This window comes from Phocoena sinus, chromosome 20, assembly GCF_008692025.1.
Source record: "Phocoena sinus isolate mPhoSin1 chromosome 20, mPhoSin1.pri, whole genome shotgun sequence".
Lineage (NCBI taxonomy): Eukaryota > Metazoa > Chordata > Mammalia > Artiodactyla > Phocoenidae > Phocoena > Phocoena sinus.
In genome coordinates this window covers 30075583-30092313 of record NC_045782.1, presented here as the reverse complement: position 1 = coordinate 30092313, position 16731 = coordinate 30075583, and the positions used below count along the sequence as shown (strand labels likewise).

At 38.9% G+C, this 16731-nt stretch overlaps 2 protein-coding genes across 9 annotated transcripts in view; both read right to left on the bottom strand.

The window, feature by feature from the left end:
• INTS2 (integrator complex subunit 2) overlaps positions 1–2347 on the bottom strand; it is a 52648-nt gene extending 50301 nt beyond the window's left edge. For 2 of the 8 annotated variants that reach the window (XM_032616689.1, XM_032616695.1), the window contains exons 1-2: positions 2259–2300; positions 677–983 (exon numbers count right to left, since the gene is read on the bottom strand). In XM_032616689.1, coding sequence (XP_032472580.1) covers positions 677–983; positions 2259–2268 — 317 coding nt within the window. In that variant the 5' untranslated portion in view covers positions 2269–2300. Of the gene's footprint in view, positions 1–676; positions 1137–1962 lie in introns of all 8 variants that reach the window. The other 6 variants (XM_032616690.1, XM_032616688.1, XM_032616691.1 and 3 more) reach the window with 6 other exon arrangements.
• A 9049-nt stretch (positions 2348–11396) lies between these two features.
• Positions 11397–16731, bottom strand: part of MED13 (mediator complex subunit 13) — a 95682-nt gene continuing 90347 nt past the window's right edge. The window contains exons 29-30 of the mRNA XM_032615774.1: positions 15779–15879; positions 11397–15424 (exon numbers count right to left, since the gene is read on the bottom strand). Of these exons, the coding sequence (XP_032471665.1) occupies positions 15292–15424; positions 15779–15879 (234 nt within the window). The 3' untranslated portion in view covers positions 11397–15291. The remainder of the gene's footprint in view (positions 15425–15778; positions 15880–16731) is intronic.

Genomic DNA, 16731 nt, shown 5'->3' with positions numbered 1-16731 from the left:
CACAACATTTTACAATATGGAATTCAAAAGACCCTAGAGGCCTTCCCTGGTGGCGCAGTGATTGGGAGTCTGCCTGCTGATGCAGGGGACACGGGTTCATGCCCCGGCTTAGAAAGATCCCACATGCTGCGGAGCGGCTAGGCCCGTGAGCCATGGCCACTGAGCCTGTGCGTCCGGAGCCTGTGCTCCGCAACGGGAGAGGCCACAACAGTGAGAGGCCCGCGTACCACAAAAAAAATAAAATAAAAATATAAAAATACAAAAGACCCTAGAATTTTAATTATAAATAAAAAATAACTTTAAAAAATGCTCTCCAGGGCTTCCCCGGTGGCGCAGTGGTTGAGAGTCCGCCTGCCGATGCAGGGGACACGGGTTCGTGCCCCGGTCCGGGAAGATCCCACATGCCACAGAGCTGCTGGGCCCGTGAGCCATGGTCGCTGAGCCTGCGCGTCCGGAGCCTGTGCTCCGCAACGGGAGAGGCCACAACAGTGAGAGGCCCGCGTACCGCAAAAAAAAAAAAAAATGCTCTCCAAAGTTCAGATTCCCAATCTTCTCTTTTTTGGAAGAGTGCACTGCAATAAGAAGCCCTAAAATCTCCAAAAAAATTTGATTCCCTCTTTTTAAGCAAATCGAAATAAATACCAATCAATCCACATATTATATAGTATTACGTTACCTAAGCTGCTGTTCTTTGCTGGCATCCTGTTCTAAAGCATGAAAGTCCACAGACAACAAAGCAACAATGGAATTGACAGCTTCCACTCCAGAGAGAAGACGAAGGATGAGTTTTTTATCCTGAGCCCAGCTTTGGCTCTGGTCAGCAGGAGCACAAAGTGCCATGCGCACCAAGCAGGGCAGGAGAAGTCTTAATTCTGGATCACTTAAAGATGCCAAACGAACAACGTCCACCTTCTGCATTGCCTCAAAAGCAAAAGGACTGACAAACTGAAGGCTTGTACACTCGGTCATTATCACTGTTGATCCTAGTGGTTAAAAAAAAAAAGTAGGGGTATAACTCCACATGTATGAGTTCCCCTCTTTTTAAAACCTCTGAAAAACGTGGTTTATCTTTAATAGGCCCTGATGTTGGCAATATTCCTGGCACAATTAAAGGCTCCCTATGTTTCTACTGCCACCTGGAAAATGAGAAAGAAAACAGAGTATATTAATGTCTCTTTCAGACTTAGGGACCTTCTGTTCTAATACTCCCATTTTGCAAAGAAGGAATACGAAACCCAGAGAGATTACGTAACAGGCCCAGAGGAGTATTACTAGTCAGTGGCAAAATCCAAGGCTGAACCCTCATCTACTAAATCCCAGTCCAGTAATTTCTCCACTGTACCAGTCCTATGAGTGCCACAAGGCAAGTAAAAGAACAGCATAGTTAAGGACGCTCATCTTTTGTACCTCTTTATTTTCACACGCCTACCCAACATATGTGAAGAACCGTTAAGCTTCTCTTTCCCACCCTCCACGAGTCGGTGGAAGCACTGGTAAATCGTCTCACTAGCCAGAAGTTAAGACAGATTCAACGCCCTGGAGACCTTAACACTATCCTATATCCCCTGTGTTACTAGTAACAAACAAAAAAACCAGCTGTGTAGGTGCAATTAGCTGTGGGAGAAAGCTGAGTCCCACTTGGGCACTTCTCTGTCTTCAAGAGCAATCAGAAACAGAAAAAGCAAGTAGCAGGTCGCCAAAGCCATCCCCTTTGAGACCCACAGACTAGCAGAAACGTGGGTAACAGAGGGCTGGGCAGAAACGTTTTGCTTTTAAGCAAAAGGAGCTGGCCTTTTAACAGAGGGGCGGGCTGATAGAGCCGAGGCGCCAAGACATGTGTGCTCATAGGTCTGGCCCCGGGCGTAACGAGAACCAACCAATCCCTCTGGCTGAGAAAAGTCGGGCAGGTTGCGGACATGGACCCCGAAACGCTCTGACGTCTGAGAAGTGAAAGCTTCATACCTTAAAATCTACCCTCCAACCTCCCGGGACCCCACGGGGATTCGGCGCCCTAGAGGCGGCACTAGAGGCGGGACGCGGTAGAAATCTAGAGCGCTGTCCGAAGTTGGGCCTAGGCGATAATCCGGATTCCCCAGCCCTGGCTGTGCCCTGAGTCGACCTGGGCAGCAAAAACCCAGTCGCCGGGACCAATCGGGCCAGCGGTGCGATGCGGGCTCGATGAGCACACCGCACAAAGGCACAGCCCGGACTTAAGGGAGGGGAAAGCGGAGGAGACTGTTTCAACCTGCACACAGCACCTTCATTCATCCCCAGCGTCTGGCTCCCGTCGGCCACCGTACTGGACTGAAAAGAAGGGTTGCTGCGAAAGGAAAACCGGAGACGTCGGCGATGATGCAACGGCACGCATGGGCGGCTCCACCCCCTTCCGCCTTCTCTGTGTGCTCTACCCAACTTGCCCCTGGGAGTTGTAGGATCGTGCTGTTTGCGGTCTCTTTTCTAGAGCATACCAGCTGAATCCTTTTAGATAAATCATTAAGGCCCTCCGAACTGCAGTTTCATCATCACAGGACTACCGTGGCATTCAAATGACAACGTGTGTAAAAGAAATGTTAAAGTTGGGACTTCCCTGGTGGCGCAGTCGTTAAGAATCCGCCTGCCAATACAGTAGGACACGGGTTCGAGCCCTGGTATGGGAAGATCCCACATGCCGCGGAGCGACTAAGCCCCGTGCGCCACAACTACTGAGCCTGAGCTCTGGAGCCCGAGAGCCACAACAACCGAAGCCCCCGCCCCTAGAGCCCGTGCTCCGCAACAAGAGAAGCCACCGCAATGAGAAGCCGGCGCACCGCAACGAAGAATAGACCCCACTCACCGCAACTAGAGAAAGCCCGCAAGAAGCAACGAAGACCCAAGGCAGCCAAAAAAAAAAAAAAAAGCTAAAGTTGCCCCCACTATTCTTTGACCAGAACACTAATAGAACCAGACTGTACACATTTCTTTCCATCTCTGCCTATAGAACTGTGGTGCCCTTTCAGCACCAGTTTTGTAATCCTAGGATTTGTTGGAGAATTTAAAAAGCAATCTAATCCCAAGCCTTCTTCTGCTCTCGACCTCAACACACAGTCATCAATTAAAATTAAACATCTTCATTTCGGGTTCTCAGGAATCATAGATCCTTAGAGGACGATGGATGGAGTTTAAGGAATTCTCTAGAATCCGTGCAAAATTGTGAGTGTTTGACAGTTCTGGAAAGAGGGTCCAAAACTTGCAACAACTTCTCAAAGGAGTTTTGATCACCCAGTAGATTGAGAACCTCTAGTCTCTATATATTTTCATATTATTTCTGGTTCCTGATTCAACCAGTGTGTATTTAACACCTTCTATTCATCAGATATTATGTGGGGAGCCGAAACAAAAATATTTTACAGAGATACAGTACTTCATACTTAATAGTTTCTAGGGCTTCCCTGGTGGCGCAGTGGTTGGGAGTCCGCCTGCCGATGCAGGGGACACAGGTTCGTGCCCCGGTCCGGGAAGATCCCACATGCCGTGGAGCGGCTGGGCCTGTGAGCCATGGTCGCTGAGCCTGCGCATTCGGAGCCTGTGCTCTGCAACGGGAGAGGCCACAACAGTGAGAGGCCCGCATACCGCAAAAAAAAAAAAAAAAAAAAAAAAAAAAAATAGTTTCTAAAGCTTTGACAAAGGGATAATCTCTCTAAATATAAGGTCTGCTTTCAACACGAAAAATCAGCAAAGGAAGAAAAGAACTAATGTGTGTTAGTGTTTCTCAAACTTTTTTCCACCTGGCCCACAGTAATACATTTCACATTGTGACCCAGAGCACAGATACACATGTATATCCACATTTACATGGAAACAAACGTTTTATGACATAATACACATATTACATGTCATGTATTCTATTTCACTTCTTTAAATTGCTGGTCACTGCACACTAAAATTGATTTCACAATCAATTTCACAATGGGTTACAAACTGTACAACATTGTCACTTTTTAGGCTGATAATCTATTAAGGACCTACTTACTGAACACTTGCTAGGTACTAGTGCTTTGTATCTGTTAGCTGATTTAATTCTCTGAGGTAGGTAATATTATTTCCATTTTACAGTTGTGGGAATCGAGAGTGAGAGGTTAAGCAATTTCATTCTCCCTGGATGATCATTTCACAAGAGTGAAGGGAATTCAAACACTGGTTTGGGGGATGAATGAGAGGAGGAGGTGGATATGAACTAAGTGATTTTTTTTTTTTTTTTTTGCAGTACGCGGGCCTCTCACTGCAGTGGCCTCTCCCGACGCGGAGCACAGGCTCCGGACGCGCAGGCCGAGCGGCTATGGCTCACGGGCCCAGCCGCTCCGCAGCATGTGGGATCCTCCCGGACCGGGGCACGAACCCGTGTCCCCTGCATCGGCAGGTGGACTCAACCACTGTGCCACCAGGGAAGCCCCGAACTAAGTGATTTTTAAGATCTCTTCCAATTCTGTTTATGATCCTGTAATCACTAATGGAGATACAACATGTACATCCATCTTGATCTGTAGAGAATAGCAAATCATATCCTACCTGAATGAGATATCTAGAGTGTAATGGTGATGAGTATTGATACTTATCTTCCTCCAAGTACCTTTCTCTTCCAATTTTTATCTCAGTGAATATCTCTAACACCCAGAGTTGCTCAAGCTAGAAACCTGGAAATCATCCTAGACTCCAACCTCTCCCCCTCATATCCACTTAGTCAACAAAAGTCTTTCAAATCTACATTGTAATGTTTGCCAGTGAAATCATTTTTGTAATCATTCTATAGAACTCAGAAATCCTAGTGAAAAAAGATTTATTCATGAGCTTTTGAGTTTTAGATCGGCTTCCTCTGAGGCCTACTCCCTAACTATACTAAAACCAATTTTTAAAGACTTGGCAGATCAGATGTTTACTTAAGGCAGATTCGGGAACTTCTAGAATGGTAAATAATGCTAGAAATTAGCCTTTGATTATCAAAGGAGTATCTTATCAAAGGATTATCAAGAGTATCTTATATAATTATGGCATACCTTTTTGTTATTAAATGTTTGAGGAAATAATCCCTTTTTAAGACCAATGTGGTACTGAGGCTCATTACCTTTTCTCCTCATGAAAAGATATGTTTCATCAATTCTATGATGACTTTTTTTCACATTTTAACATCTCTGAAACTGGGACATCTTACAATTACTAGGTGTTAAGCTGTACTTGACAGCATTTTTTTTCTTAGTGGTACATAAAATGTTTTGCAATTACTGGTGTCTTAGATTTGATGAAACATGTTATATAGTTCCTATACTTTGAGTCCTGAATGAAGTGAACATTCACCTCTGACTGGCTTACTTTGCGGAGCACAGGCTCCGGACGCGCAGGCTCAGCGGCCATGGCTCACGGGCCCAGCCACTCTGCAGCATGTGGGATCTTCCCGGACCGGGCACAAACCCGTGTCCCCTGCATCGGCAGGCGGACTCTCAACCATGACTGGCTTACTTTGATTTATTCTTTCCTACTTTAACTATTTTTCAGTCAGACTAAGGGAAGAAAGAAAAAGAGAAACAAAAGAAGAGAAAAAAATAGCTATCTACTGTGTTTCAGGTACTCTAGGTGCTTTTATGTAAATTATTGCCCAGTAAATGAGCTTCAACAAATTAGAAGACTTAGGTATTTAAAGGAGCACCAATGTTCTTTGGAAATAGAATCACGGCATTTCAAAAGTAAAGGGATCTCAGGAGATATCTAGCTCCAGTTTTCTCAACATGGAACTCTTTTTATAATTATCCTCAACAGTGTGTCTATTTTACAAAATTTCTTCAATTGTTTCTGCCTGTCAAGAACCTTTGGACTCTTCTTTTATACTGGCTATCTGCTTTGGCTAAACATATCATATCTACATTAATTTTTTTTTTTTTTTGTGGTACTCGGGCCTCTCACTGTTGTGGCCTCTCCCGTTGCGGAGAACAGGCTCTGGACGGGCAGGCTCAGCGGCCATGGCTCACGGGCCTAGCTGCTCCGCGGCATGTGGGATCTTCCTGGACCCGGGCACGAACCCGTGTCCCCTGCATCGGCAGGCGGACTCTCAACCACTGCGCCACCAGGGAAGCCGTACATTAATTTTATAGGTAAATTGTTGAGTACAATTGGGTCCAGCCAAGGTTCTGTAGCATAACATTAGAGACATCCCTCCAAGTTGACATAGCTCCACCAATCAAGCCTTTTTGGGTATAATTGTTCAACCAATTATGAATCATCCCAACTACTAAAACACTTCCCTGCTAAGGGATAAAGTTCACTTTCTTTAAGGTGGCACTCAAAAGACAGTTTTTTTGTGGTCCGACTCCTCTCTAGCCTAGACTTCTGCCATGTCCCACCATGGTGCCTCCATTTTAGTCAGTTTGAACTGCTTGTTTCCCAAATCCTTCATGTTATTCATGGGTCTTCTCCCCTACTGTTCTTCCTGTGTGGAATCCCTTTTATTTTCTTTATGTAGTAACCCCCAAGTATCCTTTAAGTCTCACTTCTAGTGTTCCCTTGTAAGAAATCCTTTCCTGACAAATCACCTATCTATTCATTAGACTTAAGTACCCTTCTTCAGTGCTCCCAAGCCACCCTTTGCTTCTTTCCATCGTAGTACTTCATATATTACCCTGTAATTGTTAGAATTTTTAGTCTGTCCCTCTCACCAGAAGGTAAGTACTTTGAGGGCAGGATTCATATTTATTTCTTTGTCCTTGGCACACAGTATGGCACTTACTATTGGTTTTTTAAATTAATTCAAGCATGAATTATGAAACCTTAAATAACCTGCTGAATGTGGATTTCCGTGATCAGGTTATCAATGCTGTGAAAATAAGAGCTTGATTTCAGCTATTCCCTCTTGTATATGCACTGCATTGTCATTCATACCACTTTAGAGGGCTTATCAAACTGTTTATACAAATGTTTCTCAGTAGACTGAGGGCTTAAGGTCAAAGGTTTGTATCTCATTACTAGGGTAGATAATCAACTCCTTTATTGAACGCATAGTGCTTTATCCTGGCTTCTGAGGATCTTGTTCCTAGAGTCAAGTAAATTTGTTAGTAGTTCCTAGGACGTAAGTTTTTTAAACTTTAAAAACTGGGCAAGTTGTAATTTCCACTCTTTCAGAACGCTTCATTTTTACAGTGTTTCTGAATTCATATCTGCAAGTTTTTTCAGCACCCAGGATGTAATTCTTTTGGGTGTGGAGACTTGAGACTCCTTTAAATCCGTTAACTGTCTCAGATTTTAACTCCATCATGTTATTTTAGAGTCTGAAGACCCTTCAAGCTGATATCTTTTTAGTGGGGGTGGCTTGGGACAGAAGGGAGATAAAGCTTGAGTACTAAATACTTTACCCTTTGTATCTTTTCCATCCTAGCTCTTGCTAGAAACATATTTGTTGTTGCCATTAAGCATCTTTTTTCTCTTGCAAGCCTTAGTTTATTCTGGATTTGACTCTTCTAGAGAACATAGGTATTATATTAATCATCCCTCACTTTTGTATTTTAAAAATTTCAAAGTGTTTTTTGCAGTTTCCTTGGAGGTTCACGAAGCTGGTTAGGAAGATATGGTTACGGTTGAGTTCATGTACAAATGAGCAAATTGAGACTTCGAAGTGGTTCAATGATTTGCCTGAAGTCACAAGCAAGAAGGTGGCAAAACTAGGAGTACAGGAATCCTAACCCAGTGACGCCAAACTACTTCTACTAATGTGAAAAAAGTTCCAAGTAATTAAAATGTTACAACTTCATTTAAATTATTTGCAAAACTCACACTAAAGGTAAGTTGTGTGATTTCTGGTATGTTACAAGAAGTCTGTATGAAAAATGTTAGTGCCTTACTACAGGCTAAGTGTTGCGTTGGAACCGTATGCAAAATAGACCAAATTTCTGCCCTCGTGGAGTCATTTGGTAGCAGAGGCAATCAATTATAAACTACAAAAAACACTACGAAGTCCCCATATAGTGTTACAATCAGAATATATAACAATAAGAGTATATAACAAGGGGCCCTGATCTGAGGCAAGGGTATACGTGGTAAGTAGGGGGAGGCCTTAAGGGAAGAATAACCGTGGGACTTTCAAAGAACTCAAATGCCTAGGAGGCTAGGAGAACACAGGAGAGAAAGGCCCATTCTGGGGCTTGTGGAGAAGTAGGCAGAGGACAAATCATCTAAGACTTTTGGTATCTATCTTTAGAGCAAGAAGCAGCCATAAAGGGTTTTTAAGCTACCAAGTAAAGAACATACTGAAAGTAGAGAGACGAAGTTAGGAGGATGTTGCAGTGGTCCACCCAGATAAGGTTCTTCTACCCTAATCACCTTTATAGCATTGCATAGTGCTAATTTAGACTAAGGTCAGGCCAATAGAGACAGAAATGGACATATATGATAGTAAATACAGAAGACCAACAGTTTTTGATGACTGGTTACAAGGAAGAGTTTGTGGCTGGCACAACTGAATGGATGGTAGTGCCATTCACAGTGACAAGGAACACTATTAAGGACCGGGTGGTTTTTGTGGAGGAAGATTGTTGATTTTAGTTAAAAGTAGATTTACTCAAGAAACAACAAAAGCAGAATCAAGACAAACTCAGGCATTCTGAATGCAAGCCTATAACACACTACATGGTTTGGGGACTGTTGAAATGTATCACTTAGATTTTTTTTTCTCTGTAGTAGGGAGTGGCAAAGTAAGGAAGTTTTTAAAACATCAACCTTTTACCTTCACAAAAGGTCATTCCTGAAACAGTGCTGGTGGGTCGCTCTGAAAGAAAAAAAACACCTCAAACAATATTAAACAGAATTTCTGGTTACAGCTATAGGACCCTGAGAATGAGGGCTCTTTAGTTTTCAGTCCAGGATTGATGTTTTCTAGCGTATACACAGGAAGATATTGGAAACTGTAGACTTAGTATCAGTATAGATGATTCAGGAATACTTTCACAACAGTTAAATTTATCTTTTACCATGAGCCGAAACCAGACTCTCTTCCTTTCTCTTTTGTTTTTGCTTATGTGAACCCTTCAAATAACCCAGTGTGCCCTTTGGACTTTTATACTCTTAACTATATGTTCTTGGGGGCATGGGGAACTGACTTATCTGAACCAGTTGTTAATAGAGCAATACACCCTGAATATCTTGTTAAGCAAAGCCTGAACATTTCATTTAACATGCCTGAGAGAGAACGGTTTCCATTAAATGCCCGTTTCCCTAGAAACTAACATTTCAAAGGTTATTTACTACAAATAGCTTGAATAGAGCTCAAACAGCATTTCTAACTTTATCCTGAAGTAGATGTTCTGCCTCCAGACTTCTTAAAAACCTACAATGACCCTATAGCTCCAAATATTTAATAATTCTGTAGTAACAATTTTGTCTCTGGCATATTTTGATAATAAAATCATTAAACAGAAAAAAAATTGTTAGAACATGTTGTAATTTTGATTTTAGAATTGTGGTAAATGTATATTTGTACCTTTAGTAATAAGCTGGTATTATTTCAAGTCACCTCATCAAGTTCATTAGCAAATACATACAGGTACACCTCGGAAACATTGTGGGTTTGGTTTCAGGCCACTGCAGTAAAGCAAATATAATGAAGCAAGTCACATGAAATTTTTGGTTTCCCAGTGCATGTAAAAGTTATGTTTACATTATACTGTAGTCTGTTAAGTATGCAACAGTATTATGTCTAAAAAAGCAACGTACATACCTTAATTTAAAAATACATTATTGCTAAAAAATGCTATCATCTAAGCCTATAGTACCAGTAACATCAAAGATCATTGATCATCATAAGAAATATAATAATAAAGTTAAAAATATTGTGAGAATTACCAAAATGTGACACCAAGACACAAAGTGAGAAAATGTTGCTAGAAAAATGGCACTGATAGACTTAACGCAGGGTGCCACAAACCTTCAATTTGTAAAAAACCCATTATCTGCCAAGTACAATAAAGCGAAGTGCGGTAAAATGAGATATGCCTGTACTTTTAAATAATGTGCTACAAATATCAAGAGGCCAAGGTCACTTGCGTGTGCAATATATTCCTTGTGGAACATTTCAAAATGTTCACCATATTCCATGATTTTACCTCTCAATCTGTAGTTCTTAACTCATATGGAGAACTTGGCAGAAGTTCTGCAAGAAAAGATTCCCAGGGATTCACTACCATCTTGAGCTTTCAAGTCTTAGATTTTGCCATGATGTACCACAGTGGGTCACAACGTAAAAAGTATATTTGCCTAAGGTAGGGAACATGTCTGTCTCTAAGCAGCTTGAATTCTTAACAAATATTGAAGAAAAAATATCACTAAGCCACTCAAAATAGGATTTTTCAGAGACTGGTTTTCAATACTTAAAAATACAAACAGTAAAGAAAGGGTGTATGTAGTTGGGCAACAAGTGAGCACCCCTCCCCCACAAAAGCTTGATTTGCAGGTCTTTTTATTTATTTTAAATTATTTATTTATTTATTTGGCTGCACTGGGTCTTAGTTGCTGTACATGGGATCTATTTTTTTTAGTTGCAGCATGCAGGATCTAGTTCCCTGACCAGGGATCGAACCCGGGTCCCCTGCATTGGGAGCATGGAGTCTTAACCACTGGACCACCATGGAAGTCCCTGCAGTTATTTTAGTTATACATAAAGTTAAACTGTTTTAAAAGTTAGAAAAAAAATCAGAGGTAATATAAACCATAAGACAAAAAAATTTAAAATAAAAGTTCCAACAACATACAGGATTCTTTCTTTTTACTTCCGCTGTCAGAAACGATTTTAAAATGACCACAGCAATTCTGGGATCTGTCCTTACTCAGCTTAAGTTTGGACAAAAATATTTTAAACAGCAGCTTATAAAAAATGCGCAGAGCTATTTTCAGTGGGTTGTTCATATGTGAACAACACTTTTCTGGGAGTTCCCTGGCAGTCCAGTGGTTAGGACTCTGTGCTTCCACTGCCAAAAGCCCAGGTTCAATCCCTGGTCCAGGAACTAAGATCCCCCAAGCTGTGCGGCACAGCCAAAAAAAAAAAACACAAAACCCACTTTTCTTATGTTTCAAAAACATCTGTGTGATTTAAAAAATAGGACACAATTAAGCTTTAAATATTTGAAGGTAACTTGTTTAGACTAGAAAACTGATATCAAACCGATCAGCCTAAAATGAATTAATGTGTAGGTACATATACAATTTTCCTGTATATTATACACCGAGGTATGATTAAAATCTTTAAAAAAATAAAATACTTCAGACGAAGAAATTGAAACTCCACTAGTCAGTTTTTAGGTTGCCCCTTTTCATTTATAAGTGACATAAAAATACTACTTTTTACACAAATTTAAGACAAATATTTTCAACAGAATGAGACACCACAATGAAGGCTTCATGAATAATTTATTCCATTTGAAGTTTTTTTTTTTGTTTTTGTTTTTTTTAAAAAGTATAAACCTTTTCATTTCCTCAATCACAATTTGTACAACTCAGTGTTATGGCATTCGGCAGCAATAGTGTTTGTTCCTTCTTTTTTTGTTGCGTTAAAGAAAAAAAAAAAAAGCAACTGGACCATATTAAATCTCACTGCTAAACAACTTTAAAACGCCCCTTCATAAAGTGACCAAGCTATTTTGAGAGAGTTGATGCGGACATGTCCAGTAATGACATTACAATTTGTAGTTTAAACTCAGTAACTTTAAGGTCCACAAATCCAGTTTACTTTTTAAACTAAAGCTATTTTAAAACTTCATGAATACATCAACCTGAGGAGTATTTTAGGTCCCAAATCCAGTTTTTAAATTAATACTCCACAAAAAAGAAAACATATATATAAAAATTTAAACACAGTTCTGGGCCCATTAAAACACCAAGAAAAATCGAAAGGTCAAGATTTCTAGCAGATTTTTTTGAGGGGTGGGGGGAAACAAACAAAAAAAAATGTATGTCAAAAACATTTTTCCTTAATTTAGACAAACTAAACTCTTAAGAGGAAACCCAGACCAAAACATCACTCATGCAACATTAAATGTATTAACAGACTGATATGCGATGCCATAGTGGATGAATAGCAAATTATATGATGCAACAGCATTTAAAAACTTCCTTTTAATGTATTCAATTTGAACATTTTAAATAATGCAACATAGTACTTTGATATTACAGTATTAACATAGTGCTTGATTAAAGATCTGAAAATCTTTGTAGTAACACATTAAGTTAAAAAATTACCTCAGAAGGTAAATATGAAGACGAAAGGAGAATATTTTAATACAGTAATCTGTGCCATACTGACAATTGAGTACGAATACAGCTGAGGATAGTTGACTAAGTAGTAAGAGCTTAATTTTAGTGGTTTAAGAAAAGTTAGAAAGATTTAAAAATTACAGCTACTTTAAAATTTAAGGATTACATATAAGTACACTTGGTGGCCTTCTGGCCAAACAATAAGGTGTACAGAAATTTATTCATACAGTGTTAATTCACAGTCCTGATAACTGAATGGCTTGCATAAGAAAGGTATGGCTAGATGTTTCTCACTGGCTGGAAGCAGACATTATATAACTAATCTTTTAAAATGCCAAAATATTCAACTCCCACCCTGCTTTGTAATGGATAACTGCACAAAAAACAGACATTAGCACTGTAACAAAGAAGTCAAGGTGTTGGTGATCAACTGGTATAAAGTGTATTACTTTGCTTACCTATTTAAACAAAACAAAACTACCCATACTTGTCTGTGACAGTACATTAGTAGTCAGATCCATCATCCTGCATGAAAGGCTTGATTTATTTTTTTTTCCTGAACCAAATCTCCTGACCTTTTCTAATGGCTATTTAATAATTTTCTATTTGAGTGTGAATTTATATATGAAGGGCAGAAAAAAATCTTATCAGTAAATCCTGTATATTTGGGAACTATTCCCTGATTCCCAGATAAAAAGGGTTATAATGGGTTCCTTCCTTATGGCTCCATATAAAAGAAACTATCAGGGAATAATTTTTTAAAAATCTGTTTTCAAACTGAGGTGTGGTTACTATAGGCTAGTGATTTAAACAATTAAGAATACAGCTTTTATTTGTAAGAGTCACTATTGAGTTAATAAAATATATAAAAAAGGATACAGTTTTAATAGAAATTCCAAATAAGCATCTTTCCCCTCAAATCTCAGACAAGTTTTTTTTTAAAGTACAGAACAAAATATGCCAACATAATCTGTAGTGTGTTAGCATAATTTAAGAACAAATGCAGAGATGTGATCTTTAAATTTTAACTTCAAAATATGCTGACCATTGGGATTGCATTATAATTTTGAAGAAATGATCAAAAACCTCTGTCACCAATTGTTTTTTTCTATAGGAAAAACAAGACTTGCTAATGTTTCAATATACACAATTTGAAGAAATTATATTGTTCATAAGAAAGTGATATTTAAGCTAAGCATATAGTATTTACAAAACAAGTTTCAGTTAAAAAAAACAAAAGCCAACCAAAAAACAACAAAACATACCAAATTACAGTTTTGTAAATACAATCAATTTTGTCCTTGTAGAGAATTAGTGAACATACAAATTCAAAATTTAGCTAGACTGCTTCCAAGAAAGACAGGTAGACTTGGCGACTGTGAATTCAAGTCAGCGACACGGGTAGGAGGCTAACTTGGACTCTCTTGTGAGCAGCACTGTAGAAAGGATTTTTTAAGGGGATAAAGTCTGCATAGAAGCAGTTATCTTGGCATGTGCAAACAAGAAGAGGGAAAGCTGTATTGAAGGAAGGGGTGAATTAAAGTCCCTAAAATTCAAGTCCCTTCTTTAGGGAGGTGAGAACCTCCTTGGCATATGCCCTGCCTTAATCTGAGCTGTGTTACAGAAAAGTACAGACTCTGGTGTTTGGGACTGCCATCTCCAAACCAAGAAAATTAAATAAATAAAAAGGCAAAAGGAAACAGGTTAAGTTTAGAAAATGGTTCTTTAACTAGTGGAATAGTCTGAATACCAGAATTCACTGAGGATCTATTTACACCACAGTTTGATTGCACTCACACATCCATACATATGCATACTCTCACACACATTCCCAATCTTTAATTAAAAAAAAAAAAAAGAAGTCAATCAAGAGTGACTGCTCTTAAAATAATTTGTAAAATGCCTAGAGCTGGGCTAAATTTCAACCTTATAGCAGATCCTGAAGATAATTTTCATAAGTAATAATATTCCCATGCCTAGATGTGCCACTGTTAAAACAACAAAAAATGTAAGCATGTAACATTAAACACCAAAATTAGTTTAAGCATTCAGTAGCAAATGTTTTTCTTGTAAAACTAAGCTTCTTTCACTGGAAATGGCCTGAAATATTAGTCATAGCCCTAAACCATAGTACAAAATATAACTGAAGAATTCTCATTTTATTCTAAGTTAAACCACCTAACAATATCACTTGTATATTGCCATCATGTTATTCTGTAAAGGTGTGACTGATATATAAAATGTTGTAAGACCTGGTACCTTTTCAATTTATAAACACAGTGAACTTCATTACTGTACATGTACTCTGCAACTACAGCTTAGCTGTAAATCCTCCACACACAATGGTATGGACATTATTCCCCCTCTATCCCCATTAAACTGTACATCAAGACAATACAAATTTACTGTCCCACCCACCCCCTTACAAAAAAATAATACTCTAAAAGCAACCCTACTGCAACTTTTTAATTAAGACGATTACATATATTTTAGACCAATTGCTTTAAAGCAAGAAGGCAGTATAAACCTTCTAGGAAAATTTTTATAAAAGAGGTTAAGAAATATAAGACAATTTATACATTTAAAAACTTACAATAAATAAGAGATGCAGGCATTTTGAATACTAGATACTATAATCCAATACAAGAACATCTTGATGTTCTGAAGCCATATGTTGAAATTCATTGTTCCTCATGTTTCCTTCTCCATGCTTTTAATATTCATTTAACATGACTGGGTACTATGGCTCATTACTTTTCACAAATACTGTGACTGGAAAAAAAGGTTAATTTTGCTACGAAAATGTTATAATACGCTTTGTATGATCAGTCATCATCCTAAAGAGTTCAGTATAGTCAATGAAAAATAACAGGGTTATCGCCCATACCCCCAAGTCAAAACAATATTTGTTGAAGTAATAAGAATTAGACCCCATCACAAATGACTTTCACTGAGAAGATAATTGTAACTTAATCTTGCAGCGAAATATCTTTTTCCCTTGTTCTTTTCTTGCACAGTTCCATCAAATGAAGATCACAGCATATTCATGATAAAGTTATATAACTGATTCAGCACCACAAAATGAATTGGGAGACATGAGCGTCTGTCCTGGATTGCAGGGTCACAGGTTAGCCAGGAGAGTGCATTGTACTGTTCCAAAACAAACCTGAAAAGCAAGTAAACTATATAAGTCACGTATTTACTTGCACTTTAAATTCTGGAAGCAATTTCCAATGATGGCAGCTAAGATTCAAAGTCAATTTAAAGAAAAAAGTGGAAGGTATGAAATAGAGAGTCTTGAGGAGACTAAAGAAAACTGATTTTCATTAAAATTGTTCTCAAAAGTAGATTACACGTGTTAGAAAGAAAAGCACTCACTCTGAATGATATATAATTCATCTAGCAATCCAAGGGTGCATAACTGTAAACTACCGCCAAAAATGAGAAAAATACATAAGGATCAACATTGTATTCTTGCAAAGTTGTTATGGAGAACTCTTAATGGTAAAAAGAGCTATACCTGAGGACATCTGAAGTCTGATTTGAGTCAAGTGGGTGGGAGTGTTTACTGTGAAGCAGCTCGTCAGATTGCACTGAAGGCACGTGGAGGTGCAAAGAGGCCTAAAAAATAACAGGTAATCAGTCAGCCAAATGGAAAAGATCTGTTGGTTTTACCTTATTCTCGCAAGGTCTCTTCCTTGATGAAATACATTTTAGATCTATGTAATGAATGGGAGCCACTATAAACATGTTTGATCTTCTTCTTTAATTCATTACATAAGTAATTTTTAAGTGCATACTTAAAACTTTTTCAGCTTTATTACTTTTGAGACCGCATAATAATCCTGAAAAAAGGATCTCTAATTATTTGCTAAGTGTAACCTGCCTAGATATGTAAAGTAAATGTTTAAGAAAGCACAAAATTGATAAACCTGAGTACAGTCTCTAGGTTACATAGACTGTGCAAATTAACCTAGGTCTAGCAATGAAAAAAGTAATAGAAGTAAGCATATGCAAATATTTTACTTATAAAGTGATAAATCTTAAGCAGAGCTACCTCTGGTGGAATTGTGAGCACAGATGCATTCTTTTGCCCACTCAATTTCACAATGGAGGCTTAATAACAACTGGCACACCCATTTAGGTATGGCAATGAAGAATGAAAGAAAGGAATGTGGTACTCGTTTCACATTTCAGTTCCACGACCAGGGATCAAACCCGAGCCCCCTGCAGTGGAAGTGCACAGTCCTAACCACTGGACCACCAGGGAAGTCCCTGTAGAAACTCTTGACAGGTCTCATTCTGTATGCTACAGTAAAAGGTACTATTTTATATTTAGGTGTTCTCTCCTCTACAATTGTAATATACGTATAAAATCTTGTTGTATATTCAGAAATATAACCAAAAATATGTTTCAACTGCCCATAAACTCTTGATTTGAGTTATAAGCAAACGTCTCTCATGTGGCAGATC